The following is a 19,825-nucleotide window of genomic DNA, read 5'->3' as shown; positions in this document are numbered from 1 at the left end:
CCAAAAGCATGGACCCTTATGGTGCCATGGCCCCTTCCAGTACCAATGGCCCTCACTAATGCTAAGGCTTTCCATCAGGACCATGAACCTTCACCAGTACCATGGCCTCCATCAATGTCATGGCCCCTTACCAGTACCATGGCCCTCACCAGTATGTATCATGATCTTCCTCCAGTACCATGGCCCGCACCAATACCGCCACCAATGTCATGACTCTCCACCAAACAAGTACCATGGCCCCAGACTAGTGACATAGCCCACTACCAATACCATGGTCCTCCATTCTACCCCAGGACATATTGTACAACTACGACATGCTTCCAGTACATGGCCACCACAGCACGCTACCAGTACATGGCCACCACAGCACGCCACCAGTACATGGCCACCACAGCACGCTACCAGTACATGGCAACCACAGCACGCTACCAGTACATGGCAACCACAGCACGCTACCAGTACATGGCCACCACAGCACGCTACCAGTACATGGCCACCACAGCACGCCACCAGTACATGGCAACCACAGCACGCTACCAGTACATGGCAACCACAGCACGCTACCAGTACATGGCAACCACAGCACGCTACCAGTACATGGCAACCACAGCACGCTACCAGTACATGGCAACCACAGCATGCTACCAGTACATGGCAACCACAGCACGCTACCAGGACATGACCAACTTAAGACACTAGCAGTGGGCCATCACAGGTGTCATGTCTGAGAGACAGGTTGTTGACTTATTACCTCAAGCACTGCAAACTTCCACCACAGGTCGCGCCATAATTAGTTGATAATTAACTAATTGTCCGCCAGAGATGAGCGATTATGTCGTCAACCGTAACCCAGCTCACCTGTGCAAATTTCGACAATAAATCCAATTAAATTGGCCCCTCGAGGCGACTTTGAACGCTGCTGGATGTGATCGGGCTGTTGACGACATACGCTGGATGTGATCTGATCATTGTTGACGACATACGCTGGATGTGATCTGATCATTGTTAATGACATACGCTGGATGTGATCTGATCATTGTTAATGACATACGCTGGATGTGATCTGATCATTGTTGACGACATACGCTGCAAGTGATCTGATCATTGTTAATGACATACGCTGGATGTGATCTGATCATTGTTGACGACATACGCTGTATGTGATCTGATCATTGTTGATGACATATGCTGGATGTGATCTGATCATTGTTGACGACATACGCTGGATGTGATCTGATCATTGTTGATGACATACGCTGGATGTGATCTGATCATTGTTGACGACATACGCTGGATGTGATCTGATCATTGTTGATGACATACGCTGAATGTGATCTGATCATTGTTGATGACATACGCTGAATGTGAAGGGACTGTTCTGAGCGACACAAACAGTTACCTAAAACAAGCCAAAAGATTCTGTATATAGATCGTCATGATAGGTATCCACGATAATGTTTACTCTTATGCTCTCCTCACAGTACACTTGGCTTTATATATGATCAGTAACGTTTGATGCACTTGTACGTACTACACTGTTTACCGTTGACTTCAACAGATTTCAGTGTCAAAGTATTGATACATTCATATTGTGGCATTCATGTGGCCCCTTCTGCTGTATCAAGCTGCCTATTCTGCTGTATCAGGCGGCCTCCTCTGCTGTATCAGAACCGGACTGTGATATAGTGAAGCATGTCAGCAAGTAGTGACCAGAGGCAGCCAGGGACGTGCTGCTGAGTTCTCAATGCTTTTCATCGTCTCTTCTGGTCCCGGCGACTCGGGCTTACCTGCACAATCCTTTGACAATCTCCATAAACCCTGCAGCACCTCCCTCTCAAGAACAGTTCAGTCTCAACTGTCATTCATTCACTTGTACAAACCTTTGGTCACAATTTGAGTGTGTGACCACGTCCAGAAACCCAGTACAGCGAGTGTACACGACACCTGTAGAGGCCTGGCACCAATCCTAGAAACCTATGGACACCACAAAACCTTGGATTATATCCAGATGCCTTTGGTCGTTTCCAGAAGCCTCTGGTCATTTCCAGCAGTCTCGTGTCAATTTGAGAATTCAATAATTCGTTCCAGCAGCCATTAGTTATTTACAGAGGTTTACATTTACCTGAAAAAGGATCTCGTCATCTGGCAACCTTAGATCTTATGTGAAGACATTTGATGTCAACTCCAGATAGCGTCAGTCATGCAGAAACATTTGTTTACATCCAGAAACGGTTCGTCATATAAACCTTTGGTTAAATCCGGACGGCTTGTCTGACCTGACCTTCAGTAGATTAGGTCAACTCACAATCGTTTAGTCTTCCAGATACGTGTAAACACCCCTCAGAGATTGCTTCCATCGCCACAAGAGTTTAAATTCTTGTGTTCTTACCTTGCACAAGTATCTGGTTACCTTCTTACCTTGCACAAGTGTCTGGTTACCTTCTTACCTTGCACAAGTATCTGGTTACCTTCTTACCTTGCACAAGTGTCTGGTTACCTTCTTACCTTGCACAAGTATCTGGTTACCTTCTTCACAAAGCCACTGCAGAATGAATGTAAACATCGAAAAATCCTCACTGCCAAAACACTCAGCTTCATCAATGGCTGTGGAGGTCAGGTCATCCCCGGGACACTTGGAAAAGCCTTTGGGCCAAGCTTCCTCGGCAGAGACCCTCATCGCCAGAGACCCTCACTTCTGGACAAAATTATTAAAGGCTCTGATAATCTCCATAATCCTTTGGAAATGTGTAGAAGCCATAGCTAACCTTCAGCTATGCCACAAGCAAGTGATCAACCAACATGTCCCTAAAAAAATTTATTGTAACATCCACAAACAAGCCATTGTTTACTTCCATAAGCCTACTATATCTTGCAAAAGTCCCTGGCCACTTGAACCAACCCCCAAGTGATAACATCAGTTATCTTGAGATGACTTCCTAACGTAAGTCATAACCTCCACAAATCTGTGATCACATCCACAATCTTGTCCACGATAGCTTCCAGAAGTCTCTGGCAACTCTTCCAGCATGGTGCAACTGGCAACTCTTCCAGCATGGTGCAACTGGCAACTCTTCCAGCATGGTGCAACTGGCAACTCTTCCAGCATGGTGCAACTGGCAACTCTTCCAGCATGGTGCAACTGGCAACTCTTCCAGCATGGTGCAACTGGCAACTCTTCCAGCATGGTGCAACTGGCAACTCTTCCAGCATGGTGCAACTGGCAACTCTTCCAGCATGGTGCAACTGGCAACTCTTCCAGCATGGTGCAACTGGCAACTCTTCCAGCATGGTGCAACTGGCAACTCTTCCAGCATGGTACAACTGGAACAGGAGTCCGACGTGTGTGTGTGTGTGTGTAGCCAGTGTTTCCATCATTCTGGCAACAAAATCCCAGTAAACTGAGCAACTTGGTCTCACCTTGACGTGTCTCAGGTGTTTACCTTGTGATCACCACCTGACCCAGCCCTCCCTCCAGTGAGGACTGTGTTGCACCGAGGCATCAGACAGCAGGTCACCTAACCTCTCTGTACACTACATTATGTAAGATGTTCTCCACCATCATCATCAACATTGACCCTCCTCCTCCTCCTCCTCCTCCTCCTCCTCCTGGAACTGCCACATAAGGACGTACCTCATGTTATCATGTCACTCACTAAACGCCACAACTATATTAGCAACACCTCTTGTGTACAGTGAGTGAGTGCCTCCTGCAGCGGGTTGTGGGTTGTATGAGGGCCCCCTGCGGTGGGCGTGTGGGTTGTATGAGGGCCCCCTGCGGTGGGCGTGTGGGTTGTATGAGGGCCCCCTGCGGTGGGCGTGTGGGTTGTATGAGGGCCCCCTGCGGTGGGCGTGTGGGTTGTATGAGGGCCCCCTGCGGCAGGTCTGTAGGTTGTATGAGGGCCCCCTGCGGCAGGTGCTCACAACAGCTCAGGTACTACGTATTTTCTCACTTGTTTCAGGATCATCACAACGAGTCTACACTTACCACACCAGTAGAGGTATCTGATCACTTATGTTTTTTGCCAGTAGCGTTGTAGATGCATTCTGAGCCGGCTGCTCCACACTGACCGTCTCTCTCTCTCTCTCTCTCTCTCTCTCTTACGTAGTTGACCCAGCCATGACCACGCCTCCCACTGCTTCAACAACAGTTTTGTCTTAGAATCCTCGAGTGTTGTTTACATTATGTACAAACATCCTGGTGATACTGAGGGTACATCAGGTGTGTTACACTCTCCTACACCTGTACCTGGCTCCCCTACACCTCTCCTACACCTGTACCTGGCTCCCCTACACCTCTCCTACACCTGTACCTGGCTCCCCTACACCTCTCCTACACCTGTACCTGGCTCCCCTACACCTCTCCTACACCTGTACCTGGCTCCCCTACACCTCTCCTACACCTGTACCTGGCTCCCCTACACCTCTCCTACACCTGTACCTGGCTCCCCTACACCTCTCCTACACCTGTACCTGGCTCCCCTACACCTCTCCTACACCTGTACCTGGCTCCCCTACACCTCTCCTACACCTGTACCTGGCTCCCCTACACCTCTCCTACACCTGTACCTGGCTCCCCTACACCTCTCCTACACCTGTACCTGGCTCCCCTACACCTCTCCTACACCTGTACCTGGCTCCCCTACACCTCTCCTACACCTGTACCTGGCTCCCCTACACCTCTCCTACACCTGTACCTGGCTCCCCTACACCTCTCCTACACCTGTACCTGGCTCCCCTACACCTCTCCTACACCTGTACCTGGCTCCCCTACACCTCTCCTACACCTGTACCTGGCTCCCCTTCACCTCTCCTACAACTCTGACCCTTGGTGAACACGTCACGTCTGACCCTTGATTAACAAATTTCTGTAGAGTTATGTATCATGCAAGTGGCAGTATGTGTCATGAACCTCAGTGGCGCGGGTTCGAATCCCAGCGATCCCTCAATGTATTGCCAGTTCTCGCCACACACCAGGTTGGACACCTCACATCCCTGCCCTCAGGAGATAACAGAGACACAGTTAGAAGGTTAACTATTTATCTTGCTAGTCCAGCAACCTTACATCATTCTCATGCTGTTGTACTGACCACTACTGTACTGACCACTACTGTACTGACCACTACTGTACTGACCACTGCTGTACTGACCACTGCTGTACTGACCACTACTGTACTGACCACTACTGTACTGACCACTGCTGTACTGACCACTACTGTACTGACCACTGCTGTACTGACCACTACTGTACTGACCACTACTGTACTGACCACTGCTGTACTGACCACTACTGTACTGACCACTGCTGTACTGACCACTACTGTACTGACCACTACTGTACTGACCACTGCTGTACTGACCACTGACTGTACTGACCACTACTGTACTGACCACTGCTGTACTGACCACTACTGTACTGACCACTACTGTACTGACCACTGCTGTACTGACCACTACTGTACTGACCACTGCTGTACTGACCACTACTGTACTGACCACTACTGTACTGACCACTGCTGTACTGACCACTACTGTACTGACCACTGCTGTACTGACCACTACTGTACTGACCACTACTGTACTGACCACTGCTGTACTGACCACTACTGTACTGACCACTACTGTACTGACCACTACTGTACTGACCACTACTGTACTGACCACTGCTTCCTGACCACGTACTGACCACTACTGTACTGACCACTACTGTACTGACCACTGCTGTACTGACCACTGCTGTACTGACCACTGCTGTACTGACCACTTACTGTCCACTGCTGTACTGACCACTACTGTACTGACCACTGCTGTACTGACCACTACTGTACTGACCACTACTGTACTGACCACTGCTGTACTGACCACTACTGTACTGACCACTACTGTACTGACCACTGCTGTACTGACCACTACTGTACTGACCACTGCTGTACTGACCACTACTGTACTGACCACTGCTGTACTGACCACTACTGTACTGACCACTGCTGTACTGACCACTACTGTACTGACCACTGCTGTACTGACCACTACTGTACTGACCACTGCTGTACGGACCACTACTGTACTGACCACTGCTGTACTGACCACTACTGTACTGACCACTACTGTACTGACCACTGCTGTACTGACCACTACTGTATTGACCACTGCTGTACTGACCACTACTGTACTGACCACTGCTGTACGGACCACTGTTGTACTGACCACTGCTGTACTGACCACTGCTGTACTGACCACTACTGTACTGACCACTACTGTACTGACCACTGCTGTACTGACCACTACTGTACTGACCACTACTGTACTGACCACTGCTATACTGACCACTGCTGTACTGACCACTACTGTACTGACCACTGCTGTACTGACCACTGCTGTACTGACCACTACTGTACTGACCACTGCTGTACTGACCACTGCTATACTGACCACTGCTGTACTGACCACTACTGTACTGACCACTGCTGTACTGACCACTGATGTACTGACCACTGCTATACTGACCACTGCTGTACTGACCACTACTGTACTGACCACTACTGTACTGACCACTGCTGTACTGACCACTGCTGTACTGACCACTGCTATACTGACCACTGCTGTACTGACCACTACTGTACTGACCACTGCTGTACTGACCACTGCTGTATTGACCACTACTGTACTGACCACTGCTGTACTGACCACTACTGTACTGACCACTGCTGTACTGACCACTGCTATACTGACAACTGCTGTACTGACCACTACTGTACTGACCACTGCTGTACTGACCACTGCTGTACTGACCACTGCTGTACTGACCACTGCTGTACTGACCACTACTGTACTGACCACTGCTGTACTGACCACTGCTGTACTGACCACTACTGTACTGACCACTGCTGTACTGACCACTGCTATACTGACCACTGCTGTACTGACCACTACTGTACTGACCACTGCTGTACTGACCACTACTGTACTGACCACTACTGTACTGACCACTGCTGTACTGACCACTGCTGTACTGACCACTACTGTACTGACCACTGCTGTACTGACCACTACTGTACTGACCACTGCTGTACTGACCACTGCTGTACGGACCACTACTGTACTGACCACTACTGTACTGACCACTGCTGTACTGACCACTGCTGTACTGACCACTACTGTACTGACCACTGCTGTACTGACCACTACTGTACTGACCACTGCTGTACTGACCACTGCTGTACTGACCACTACTGTACTGACCACTGCTGTACTGACCACTGCTGTACTGACCACTGCTGTACTGACCACTGCTGTACTGACCACTGCTGTACTGACCACTGCTGTACTGACCACTGCTGTACTGACCACTACTGTACTGACCACTGCTGTACTGACCACTACTGTACTGACCACTACTGTACTGACCACTGCTGTACTGACCACTGCTGTACGGACCACTGCTGTACTGACCACTACTGTACTGACCACTGCTGTACTGACCACTGCTGTACTGACCAATACTGTACTGACCACTGCTGTACGGACCACTACTGTACTGACCACTGCTGTACTGACCACTGCTGTACTGACCACTGCTGTACTGACCACTACTGTACTGACCACTGCTGTACGGACCACTACTGTACTGACCACTGCTGTACTGACCACTACTGTACTGACCACTACTGTACTGACCACTGCTGTACTGACCACTGCTGTACGGACCACTACTGTACTGACCACTGCTGTACTGACCACTGCTGTACTGACCACTACTGTACTGACCACTGCTGTACGGACCACTACTGTACTGACCACTGCTGTACTGACCACTACTGTACGACCACTGCTGTACTGACCACTACTGTACTGACCACTACTGTACTGACCACTGCTGTACTGACCACTACTGTACTGACCACTACTGTACTGACCACTACTGTACTGACCACTGCTGTACTGACCACTGCTGTACTGACCACTACTGTACTGACCACTGCTGTACGGACCACTACTGTACTGACCACTACTGTACTGACCACTACTGTACTGACCACTGCTGTACTGACCACTACTGTACTGACCACTACTGTACTGACCACTGTCTCATCAACGCATATCTTCATGTTCCAGGTAAACCTTCAAAAGCTGCTCTCGTCTCTGTTTCTGACCTGGTGGGGTCAAGGGTCAGCCTGCCTGTGGTTCAGGTGTTGGGGTCAAGGGTCAGCCTGCCTGTGGTTCAGGTGTTGGGGTCAAGGGTCAGCCTGCCTATGGTTCAGGTGTTGGGGTCAAGGGTCAGCCTGCCTGTGGTTCAGGTGTTGGGGTCAAGGGTCAGCCTGCCTATGGTTCAGGTGTTGGGGTCAAGGGTCAGCCTGCCTGTGGTTCAGGTGTTGGGGTCAAGGGTCAGCCTGCCTGTGGTTCAGGTGTTGGGGTCAAGGGTCAGCCTGCCTGTGGTTCAGGTGTTGGGGTCAAGGGTCAGCCTGCCTGTGGTTCAGGTGTTGGGGTCAAGGGTCAGCCTGCCTGTGGTTCAGGTGTTGGGGTCACGCGTTCTTCCTTGCTTCCATTTTACCATCCCGCTGTACACATGATGCTTGCTTCCCAGCCATGCACGCCCTGCCCACCCCCACCCCATGCACGCCCTGCCCACCCCCACCCCATGCACGCCCTGCCCACCCCCACCCCATGCACGCCCTGCCCACCCCACCCCCACCATACTCCCGATCATATGTCAGCCAGGTCCCGTGTGTCTACCAGACGGTTTGGTCTACCAGATCCCGTGTGTCTGCTATTACCGTGTACCTACCAGCTGTCAACCAGTCTACCAGAACATTACCCCCCACCCCACCCCCCCACCCCACCCCCACCCCTAGCATGACTTACAATACTGTCACACTCTCATTTTGTCTTTCCTAACAACAGTTGTTAATATTCCGTAACATTATTATACTTGCCCTGTGAGCAGTGAGTGCGTGGTGAGGCCTCACCTCTCACACTGACCATGTGGGAGAGTGCGTGGTGAGGCCTCACCTCTCACACTGACCACGTGGGAGAGTGCGTGGTGAGGCCGCACCTCTCACACTGACCACGTGGGAGAGTGCGTGGTGAGGCCTCACCTCTCACACTGACCACGTGGGAGAGTGCGTGGTGAGGCCTCAGGTGTGAGTGTGGCAGCATCAGGAAAATGCCTTAATGTAACATATTCATTTGTTATTTTTTACAGACAAAGTATTTCAGTAACAGTACAGGTGGCTTGAGGTAGGTGGGCTCCAGTGTAGGATGTACAGTGGATACAGTACGTGGACATAGGTGGATGAGAGGTGGGCTCCAGTGTAGGATGTACAGTGGGTACGGTACGTGGACATAGGTGGGTGAGAGGTGGGCCCCAGTGTAGGATGTACAACGTGTACAGTACGTGGAATAGGTGGGTGAGAGGTGGGCCCCAGTGTAGGATGTACAGTGGGTACAGTACGTGGACATAGGTGGGTGAGAGGTGGGCTCCAGTGTAGGATGTACAGTGGGTACAGTACGTGGACATAGGTGTATGAGAGGTGGGCCCCAGTGTAGGATGTACAGTGGGTACAGTACGTGGACATAGGTGGATGAGAGGTGGGCCCCAGTGTAGGATGTACAGTGGGATCAGTACGTGGACATAGGTGGATGAGAGGTGGGACCCAGTGTAGGATGTACAGTGGGTACGGTACGTGGACATAGGTGGGTAAGAGGTGGGACCCAGTGTAGGATGTACAGTGGGTACAGTACGTGGACATAGATGGGTGAGAGGTGGGATCCAGTGTAGGATGTACAGTGGGATCAGTACGTGGACATAGGTGGATGAGAGGTGGGCCCCAGTGTAGGATGTACAGTGGGTACGGTACGTGGACATAGGTGGGTGAGAGGTGGGCTCCAGTGTAGGATGTACAATGGGTACAGTACGTGGACATAGATGGGTGAGAGGTGGGCTCCAGTGTAGGATGTACAATGGGTACAGTACGTGGACATAGGTGGGTGAGAGGTGGGCTCCAGTGTAGGATGTACAATGGGTACAGTACGTGGACATAGGTGGGTGAGAGGTGGGCTCCAGTGTAGGATGTACAATGGGTACAGTACGTGGACATAGGTGGGTGAGAGGTGGGCTCCAGTGTAGGATGTACAATGGGTACAGTACGTGGACATAGGTGGGTGAGAGGTGGGCTCCAGTGTAGGATGTACAATGGGTACAGTACGTGGACATAGATGGGTGAGAGGTGGGCTCCAGTGTAGGATGTACAATGGGTACAGTACGTGGACATAGGTGGGTGAGAGGTGGGCTCCAGTGTAGGATGTACAATGGGTACAGTACGTGGACATAGGTGGGTGAGAGGTGGGCTCCAGTGTAGGATGTACAGTGGGTACAGTACGTGGACATAGGTGGGTGAGAGGTGGGCTCCAGTGTAGGATGTACAATGGGTACAGTACGTGGACATAGGTGGGTGAGAGGTGGGCTCCAGTGTAGGATGTACAATGGGTACAGTACGTGGACATAGGTGGGTGAGAGGTGGGCTCCAGTGTAGGATGTACAGTGGGTACAGTACGTGGACATAGGTGGGTGAGAGGTGGGCTCCAGTGTAGGATGTACAATGGGTACAGTACGTGGACATAGGTGGGTGAGAGGTGGGCTCCAGTGTAGGATGTACAATGGGTACAGTACGTGGACATAGGTGGGTGAGAGGTGGGCTCCAGTGTAGGATGTACAGTGGGTACAGTACGTGGACATAGGTGGGTGAGAGGTGGGCTCCAGTGTAGGATGTACAATGGGTACAGTATGCTATGGTTCACTGGGGTCTGGGGTTGTGGTCCCCTAGGTGTGAGTGAGGACCATCCCCATTCCTCTAGTGTGGCCCGTCCCTTGGGGCCAGTATGGCCAGGTCCAGGCAAGGTGGAGCCCCTCCCACTCTACTGTTTGTTTCTCATCTGTTTTTACCGTTAATTCTTGCCAGAAGCCACCATCTCTCTGTTTGTCTTCCATCGCCCGACAGCCTGGCTTCTCTCCACACAACGTTTGTACAATTTTTCGTTTGATTGTTATTTATCTTCACAGTGCATTGTTAATCCTGTGAGGTCGGTTGTTGTCATTTTGTCATATCTATGATCCATAGTTGCCATCATGTCATGTTATGATCCATAGTTGCCATCATGTCATGTTATGAATCATAGTTGCCATCATGTCATGTTATGAATCATAGTTGCCATCATGTCATGTTATGATCCATAGTTGCCATCATGTCATGTTATGAATCATAGTTGCCATCATGTCATGTTATGATCCATAGTTGCCATCATGTCATGTTATGAATCATAGTTGCCATCATGTCATGTTATGATCCATAGTTGCCATCATGTCATGTTATGAATCATAATTGCCATCATGTCATGTGTATGATCCATAGTTGCCATCATGTCATGTGTATGATCCATAGTTGCCATCATGTCATGTTATGATCCATAGTTGCCATCATGTCATGTATATGATCCATAGTTGCCATCATGTCATGTATATGATCCATAGTTGCCATCATGTCATGTATATGATCCATAGTTGCCATCATGTCATGTATATGATCCATAGTTGCCATCATGTCATGTATATGATCCATAGTTGCCATCATGTCATGTATATGATCCATAGTTGCCATCATGTCATGTATATGATCCATAGTTGCCATCATGTCATGTATATGATCCATAGTTGCCATCATGTCATGTATATGATCCATAGTTGCCATCATGTCATGTATATGATCCATAGTTGCCATCATGTCATGTTATGATCCATAGTTGCCATCATGTCATGTATATGATCCATAGTTGCCATCATGTCATGTTATGATCCATAGTTGCCATCATGTCATGTATATGATCCATGTAAGGAGAGGTAACATGGCCGCCACCTGTTACCTCCACTGTGGCAACAGTTTCGCTACAGCTCCAGTGTGTTTGCTTCTATTGTGTTCCAGTGGCTGTCATATCTGCCACCAACCACCGGTAGGGATATTCGGATATATATATATATATATATATATATATATATATATATATATATATATATATATATATATATATATATATATATATATATATATATATTATCCCTGGGGATAGGGGAGAAAGAATACTTCCCACGTATTCCCTGCGTGTCGTAGAAGGCGACTAAAAGGGAAGGGAGCGGGGGGCTGGAAATCCTCCCCTCTCGTTTTTAGTTTTCCTAATGAAGGAACAGAGGAGGGGGCCAAGTGAGGAAATTCCCTCAAGGTCTCAGTCCTCTGTTCTTAACGCTACCTTGCTGACGCGGGAAATGGCGAATAGTATAGAAAAATAAAATATATATATATATATATATATATATATATATATATATATATATATATATATATATATATATATTCTTATGAGTCCACGGAGAAAGTGAAACACGATAAGTTCCCAAGTGCACTTTCGTGTAATAATCAGATCATCAGCTGAGACACAAGAGAGAAATATAACAGTCAGTTGATATACATCGAAGAGACGAAGCTAGGACGCCATTTGGTAAACATGCGATTGTCTCTTGTGTCTCCCCTGATGATGTGATTATTACACGAAAGTGCACTTGGGAACTTATCTTGTTTCATTTGCCCCGTGGACTCAGGAATATCTTGATCACGCGCAAAATTGTAATCCTTTCCAATACATATATATATATATATATATATATATATATATATATATATATATATATATATATATATATATATATATATATATATATATTTGTATCTTATCTATCATACTGTGCCGTTGTCTCCTGCGTTAGAGAGGTAGCGCACATATACATACCTATACATTTCAACGTATATATATATATATATATATATATATATATATATATATATATATATATATATATATATATATATACACACACACACACGTACATAATTCATACTTGCTGCCTTTATTCATTTCCGTCGCCACCCCACCACACATGAAATGATAAACCCCTCCCCCTGCATGCGCGCGAGGTAGCACTAGGAAAAGACAACAAAGGCCACATTCGTTCATACTCAGTCTCTAGTTGTCATGTATAATGCACCGAAACCACAGCTCCCTTTCCACATCCAGGCCCCACAAACCTTTCCATGGTTTACCCCAGACGCCTCGCATGCATTAGTTCAATCCATTGATTGCACGTCGACCCCGGTATACCACATTGTTCCAATTCACTCTATTCCTTGCACGCCTTTCACCCTCTTGCATGTTCAGGCCCCGATCGCTCAAAATCTTTTTCACTCCATCCTTCCACCTCCAATTTGGACTCCCACTTCTGCTCGTTCCCTCCACCTCTGACACATACATCCTCTTTGTCAATCTTTCCTCACTCATTCTCTCCATGTGACCAAACCATTTCAAAACACCCTCTTCTGCTCTCAACCACGCTCTCTTTATTACCACACATCTCTCTTACCCTTTCACTTCTTGCTCGATCAAACCACCTCACACCACGTATTGTCCTCAAACAGCTCATTTCCAACAAATCCACCCTCCTCCGCACAATCCTATCTATAGCCCACGCCTCGCAACCATATAACATTGTTGGAACCACTATTCCTTCGAACATATCCATTTTGCTTTCCGAGGTAATGTTCTCGCCTTCCACACATTCTTCAACGCTCCCAGAACTTTTGTCCCCTCCCTCACCCTGTGACTCACTTCCGCTTCCATGGTTCCATCCGCTGACAAATCCACTCCCAGATGTCTAAAACACTTCACTTCCTACAGTTTCTCTCCATTCAAACTTACCTCCCAATTGCCTTGTCCCTCAACCCTACTGTACCTAATAACCTTGCTCTTATTCACATGTTCTCTCAGCTTTCTTCTTTCACACACTGTACCAAACTCAGTCACCAGCTTCTGCAGTTTCTCACCCAAATCAGCCACCAGCGCTGTATCATCAGCGAACAACAATTGACTCACTTCCCAAGCCCTCTCATCCACAACAGACTGCATACTTGCCCCTCTCTCCAAAACTCTTGCATTCACCTCCCTAACAACCCCATCCATAAACAAATTAAACAACCATGGAGACATCACACACCCCTTCTGCAACCGACATTCACTGAGAACCAATCACTTTCCTCTCTTCCTACTCGTACACATGACTTGCATCCTCGATAAAAACTTTTCACTGCGTCTAGCAACTTGCCTCCCACACCATATATTCTTAATACCTTCATTAGAGCATCTCTGTCAACTCTATCATATGCCTTCTCCAGATCCATAAATGCTACATACAAATCCATTTGCTTTTCTAAGTATCAAAGCAAACACCTGATCCACACATCCTCTACCACTTCTGAAACCGCACTGCTGTCCAATCTGATGCTCTGTAAATGCCTTCACCCTCTCAGTCAATACCCTCCTATATAACTTCCCAAGAATACTCAAGAAACTTATACCTCTGTAATTCAACACTCACCTTTATCCCCTTTGCCTTTGTACAATGGCAATATGCATGCATTCCGCCAATCCTCAGGCACCTCACCATGAGTCATACATACATTAAATAACCTTACCAACCAGTCAACAACACTGGCACTCCCTTTTTTAATAAATTCCAGGCATTTGCACTATTTCCCTGCAAAAATCGTCCAAATACCTCTAGCTCTTCTCTTGCACTAATAATCTTACTTCTTCATCCCACCTTTCACTACCCTTTCTAATCTGCCCAACTCCCACGCTTCTCATGCCACAAGCATCCCTTGCGCAAGCCATCACTGCTTCCTTAAATGCATCCCATTCCTCCCCCACTCCCTACTTACCTCCTTTGCTCTCACCTTTTTCCATTCTGCACTCAGTCTCTCCTGGTACTTCCTCACACAAGTCTCCTTTCCAAGCTCACTTACTCTCACCACTCTCTTCACCCCAACATTCTCTCTTCTTTTCTGAAAACCTCTACAAATCTTCACCTTCGCCTCCACAAAATAATGATCAGACATCCCTCCAGTTGCACCTCTCAGCACATTAACATCCAAAAGTCTATCTTTCGCGCGCCTATCAATTAACACTTAAACCAGTAAAGGTCTCTGGCCATCTCTCCTACTTACATACCTATACTTATGTATATCTCTCTTTTTAAACCAGGTATTCCCAATCACCAGTCCTTTTTCAGCTCACAAATCTACAAGCTCTTCACCATTTCCATTCACAACACTGAACACCCCATGTACACCAATTATATCCTCAACTGCCACATTACTCACCTTGCATTCAGACCACCCATCACTATAACCTGGTCTCGTGAATCAAAACTGCTAACACACTCACTCTGCTGCTCACAAAACACTTGCCTCTCATGATGTTTCTTCTCATGCCCAGGTGCATATGCACCAATAATCACCCATCTCTCTCCATCCACTTTCAGTTTTACCCACATCAATCTTGAGTCTACTTTCTTACACTCTATCACATACTCCCACCACTCCTGTTTCATGAGCAGTGCTTCTCCTTCCCTTGTTCTTGTCCTTTTACCAACCCCTGACTTTACTCCCGAAACATACCAAAACCATTTTTCTCTTTGCCCTTGAGCTTCGTTTCACTCAGAGCCAAAACATCCCGGTTCCTTTCCTCAAACATACTACCTATCTCTCCTTTTTTTCTCTCTCATCTTGGTTACATCCACACACATTTAGACACCCCAATCTGAGCCTTCGAGGAGGATGAGCACTCCCCGCGTGACTCCTTCTTCTGTTTCCCCTTTTAGAAAGTTAAAAAACAAGGAGTGGAGGGTTTCTAGCCCCCTGCTCCCGTCCCCTTTAGTCGCCTTCTAAGACACGTGAGAAATGCGTGGCAACTATTCTTTCTCCCCTTTCCCCAGGGATATATATATATATATATATATATATATATATATATATATATATATATATATATATATATATATATATATATATCAATGAGATGGCAGGAGACGTGATAATGGTGGTACGAGAGGTGATGATGATGGTAGGAGACGTGATGATGATGGTAGGAGACGTGATGATGACGGTAGGAGACGTGATAATGATGGTACGAGAGGTGATGACGATGGCAGGAGACGTGATGATGATGGTAGGAGACGTGATGATGATGGTAGGAGACGTGATGATGGTGTGAGACGTGATGATGATGGTAGAAGACGTGATGATGATGGTAGGAGACGTGATGATGATGGTACGAGACGTGATGATGATGGCAGAAGACGTGATGATGATGGTAGGAGACGTGATGATGATGGTAGAAGACGTGATGATGATGGTACGAGACGTGATGATGATGGTACGAGACGTGATGATGATGGCAGGAGACGTGATGATGATGGTAGGAGACGTGATGATGATGGTAGGAGACATGATGATGATGGTAGAAGACGTGATGATGATGGTAGGAGACGTGATGATGATGGCAGGAGACGTGATGATGATGGCAGGAGACGTGATGATGATGGTAGGAGACGTGATGATGATGGCAGGAGACGTGATGATGATGTTTGGAGACGTGATGATGATGGTAGGAGACGTGATGATGATGGCAGGAGACGTGATGGTGATGGTAGGAGACGTGATGGTGATGGTAGGAGACGTGATGATGATGGTAGGAGACGTGATGATGATGGCAGGAGACATGATGATGATGGTTGGAGATGTGATGATGGTAGGAGACGTGGTGATGATGGTAGGAGACGTGATGATGATGGTAGGAGACGTGATGATGATGGTAGGAGGCGTGATGATGATGGTAGAAGACGTGATGATGATGGTAGAAGACGTGATGATGATGGTACGAGACGTGATGATGATGGTAGGAGACGTGATGATGATGGTAGAAGACGTGATGATGATGGTAGGAGACGTGATGATGATGGTAGGAGGCGTAATGATAATGGTAGGAGACGTGATGGTGATGGTAGAAGACGTGATGATGATGGTAGAAGACGTGATGGTGATGGTAGGAGACGTGATGATGATGGTAGGAGACGTGATGGTGATGGTAGAAGACGTGATGATGATGGTAGGAGACGTGATGATGATGGTAGGAGACATGATGATGATGGTAGAAGACGCGATGATGACGGTAGGAGACGTGATGATGATGGCAGGAGACGTGATGATGATGGCAAGAGACGTGATGATGATGGTAGGAGACGTGATGATGATGGCAGGAGACGTGATGGTGATGGTAGGAGACGTGATGATGATGGCAGGAGACGTGATGATGATGGCAGGAGACGTGATGGTGATGGTAGGAGACGTGATGGTGATGGTAGGAGACGTGATGATGATGGTAGGAGACGTGATGATGATGGCAGGAGACGTGATGATGATGGTAGGAGATGTGATGATGGTAGGAGACGTGGTGATGATGGTAGGAGACGTGATGATTATGGTAGGAGACGTGGTGATGATGCCTGGAGACGTGATGTTGATGGTAGGAGACATGATGATGATGGTAGGAGACGTAATGGTGATGGTAGGAGACGTGATGATGATGGTAGGAGACGTGATGTTGATGGTAGGAAACGTGATGATGATGGTAGGAGACGTGATGATGATGGCAGGAGACGTGATGGTGATGGTAGGAGACGTGATGGTGATGGTAGGAGACGTGATGGTGATGGTAGGAGACGTGATGATGATGGTAGGAGACGTGATGATGATGGTAGGAGACGTGATGGTGATGGTAGGAGACGTGATGATGATGGTAAGAGACGTGATGATGATGGCAGGAGACGTGATGGTGATGGTAGGAGACGTGATGATGATGGTAGGAGACGTGATGATGATGGCAGGAGACGTGATGGTGATGGTAGGAGACGTGATGATGATGGCAGGAGACGTGATGATGATGGTAGGAGACGTGATGAAGGTAGGAGACGTGATGATGATGGTAGGAGACGTGATGATGATGGTAGGAGACGTGATGATGATGGCAGGAGACGTGATGGTGATGGTAGGAGACATGATGATGATGGTAGGAGACGTGATTATGATGGTAGGAGACGTGATGGTGATGGTAGGAGACGTGATGATGGTAGGAGACGTGATGATGATGGCAGGAGACGTGATGATGATGGATGATGGTAGGAGACGTGATGGTGATGGTGATAGTAGGAGACATGATGATGATGGTAGGAGACGTGATGATGATGGTAGGAGACGTGATGGTGATAGTAGGAGACATGATGATGATGGTAGGAGACGTGATGATGATGGCAGGAGACGTGATGATGATGGTAGGAGACGTGATGGTGATGGTAGGAGACATGATGATGATGGTAGGAGACGTGATGATGATGGTAGGAGACGTGATGATGATGGTAGGAGACGTGATGATGATGGCAGGAGACGTGATGGTGATGGTAGGAGACGTGATGATGATGGCAGGAGACGTGATGGTGATGGTGATAGTAGGAGACATGATGATGATGGTAGGAGACGTGATGATGATGGTAGGAGACGTGATGATGATGGTAGGAGACGTGATGGTGATGGTGATAGTAGGAGACATGATGATGATGGTAGGAGACGTGATGATGATGGCAGGAGACGTGATGATGATGGTAGGAGACGTGATGGTGATGGTAGGAGACATGATGATGATGGTAGGAGACGTGATGATGATGGTAGGAGACGTGATGATGATGGTAGGAGACGTGATGATGATGGTAGGAGACGTGATAATGGGTTTCATTTTACTCTGGTTACGCGATAAGTGACGGTCGGACTATCCCACATACTGACCACCATCCTCCCACACACTGACCACCATCCTCCCACATACTGACCACCATCCTCCCACATACTGACCACCATCCTCCCACATACTGACCACCATCCTCCCACATACTGACCCTCCACCATCCCACATACTGACCACCATCCTCCCACATACTGACCACCATCCTCCCACATACTGACCATCTGAGACATACATGTCAGCTGCTGAGAGGTGAGGTGTGCCAGTTGTACATCAAGGCAGCTTGTGGGAAGGAAACTTTGTTATGTTGACTTTGTGGGAAGGAAAGTTTATGTTGACTTTGTGGGATGTCAAGGCTAGAGTGTGATGATGACAGGCATATACTGAACACTGGCACACAACTGACTCTCAGACACTGTTATAAGGAAAAACTGTGATTTAGTGTTATGAAGAGCAAGCAAGAACACAGTGTTCTGAGGTGCCGTCCACCTGCATGTTGCGACAGGAGACGGTCAACATCAGACAGATAGACGGAAGTGGAAGAATGTAAAGTGGATGCTCCTGCATAACTATGAAGTGAGAACCTGAAGAATGATGATGCATTTGATAATACGGAACCATGAAGAACATCATTATAGATAATACGAAACCATGAAGAACATCATTATAGATAATACGGAACCATGAAGAACATCATTATAGATAATACGAAACCATGAAGAACATCATTATAGATAATACGAAACCATGAAGAACATCATTATAGATAATACGAAACCATGAAGAACATCATTATAGATAATACGAAACCATGAAGAACATCATTATAGATAATACGGAACCATGAAGAACATCATTATAGATAATACGAAACCATGAAGAACATCATTATAGATAATACGAAACCATGAAGAACATCATTATAGATAATACGGAACCATGAAGAACATCATTATAGATAATACGAAACCATGAAGAACATCATTATAGATAATACGGAACCATGAAGAACATCATTATAGATAATACGGAACCATGAAGAACATCATTATAGATAATACGAAACCATGAAGAACATCATTATAGATAATACGGAACC

At 47.4% G+C, this 19,825-nt stretch overlaps 1 protein-coding gene across 2 annotated transcripts in view; it reads left to right on the top strand.

Annotated features, from left to right (window-relative positions):
- Window positions 1–19,825, top strand: part of LOC139764478 (neurotrimin-like) — a 332,927-nt gene that overhangs the window by 225,796 nt on the left and 87,306 nt on the right. Inside the window, exon 3 of one of the 2 annotated variants that reach the window (XM_071691050.1) lies at window positions 3,960–3,998. The exons of the other annotated variant lie outside the window; for it this stretch is intronic. Within the exon in view, the coding sequence (XP_071547151.1) occupies window positions 3,960–3,998 (39 nt within the window). The remainder of the gene's footprint in view (window positions 1–3,959; window positions 3,999–19,825) is intronic. 2 annotated transcript variants of the gene reach the window in all.

This window comes from Panulirus ornatus, chromosome 50 (assembly GCF_036320965.1).
Source record: "Panulirus ornatus isolate Po-2019 chromosome 50, ASM3632096v1, whole genome shotgun sequence".
Classification (NCBI taxonomy): Eukaryota; Metazoa; Arthropoda; class Malacostraca; order Decapoda; family Palinuridae; genus Panulirus; species Panulirus ornatus.
Note: the sequence above shows the minus strand (reverse complement) of the source record. Positions and strands in the feature narration are given on the sequence as shown.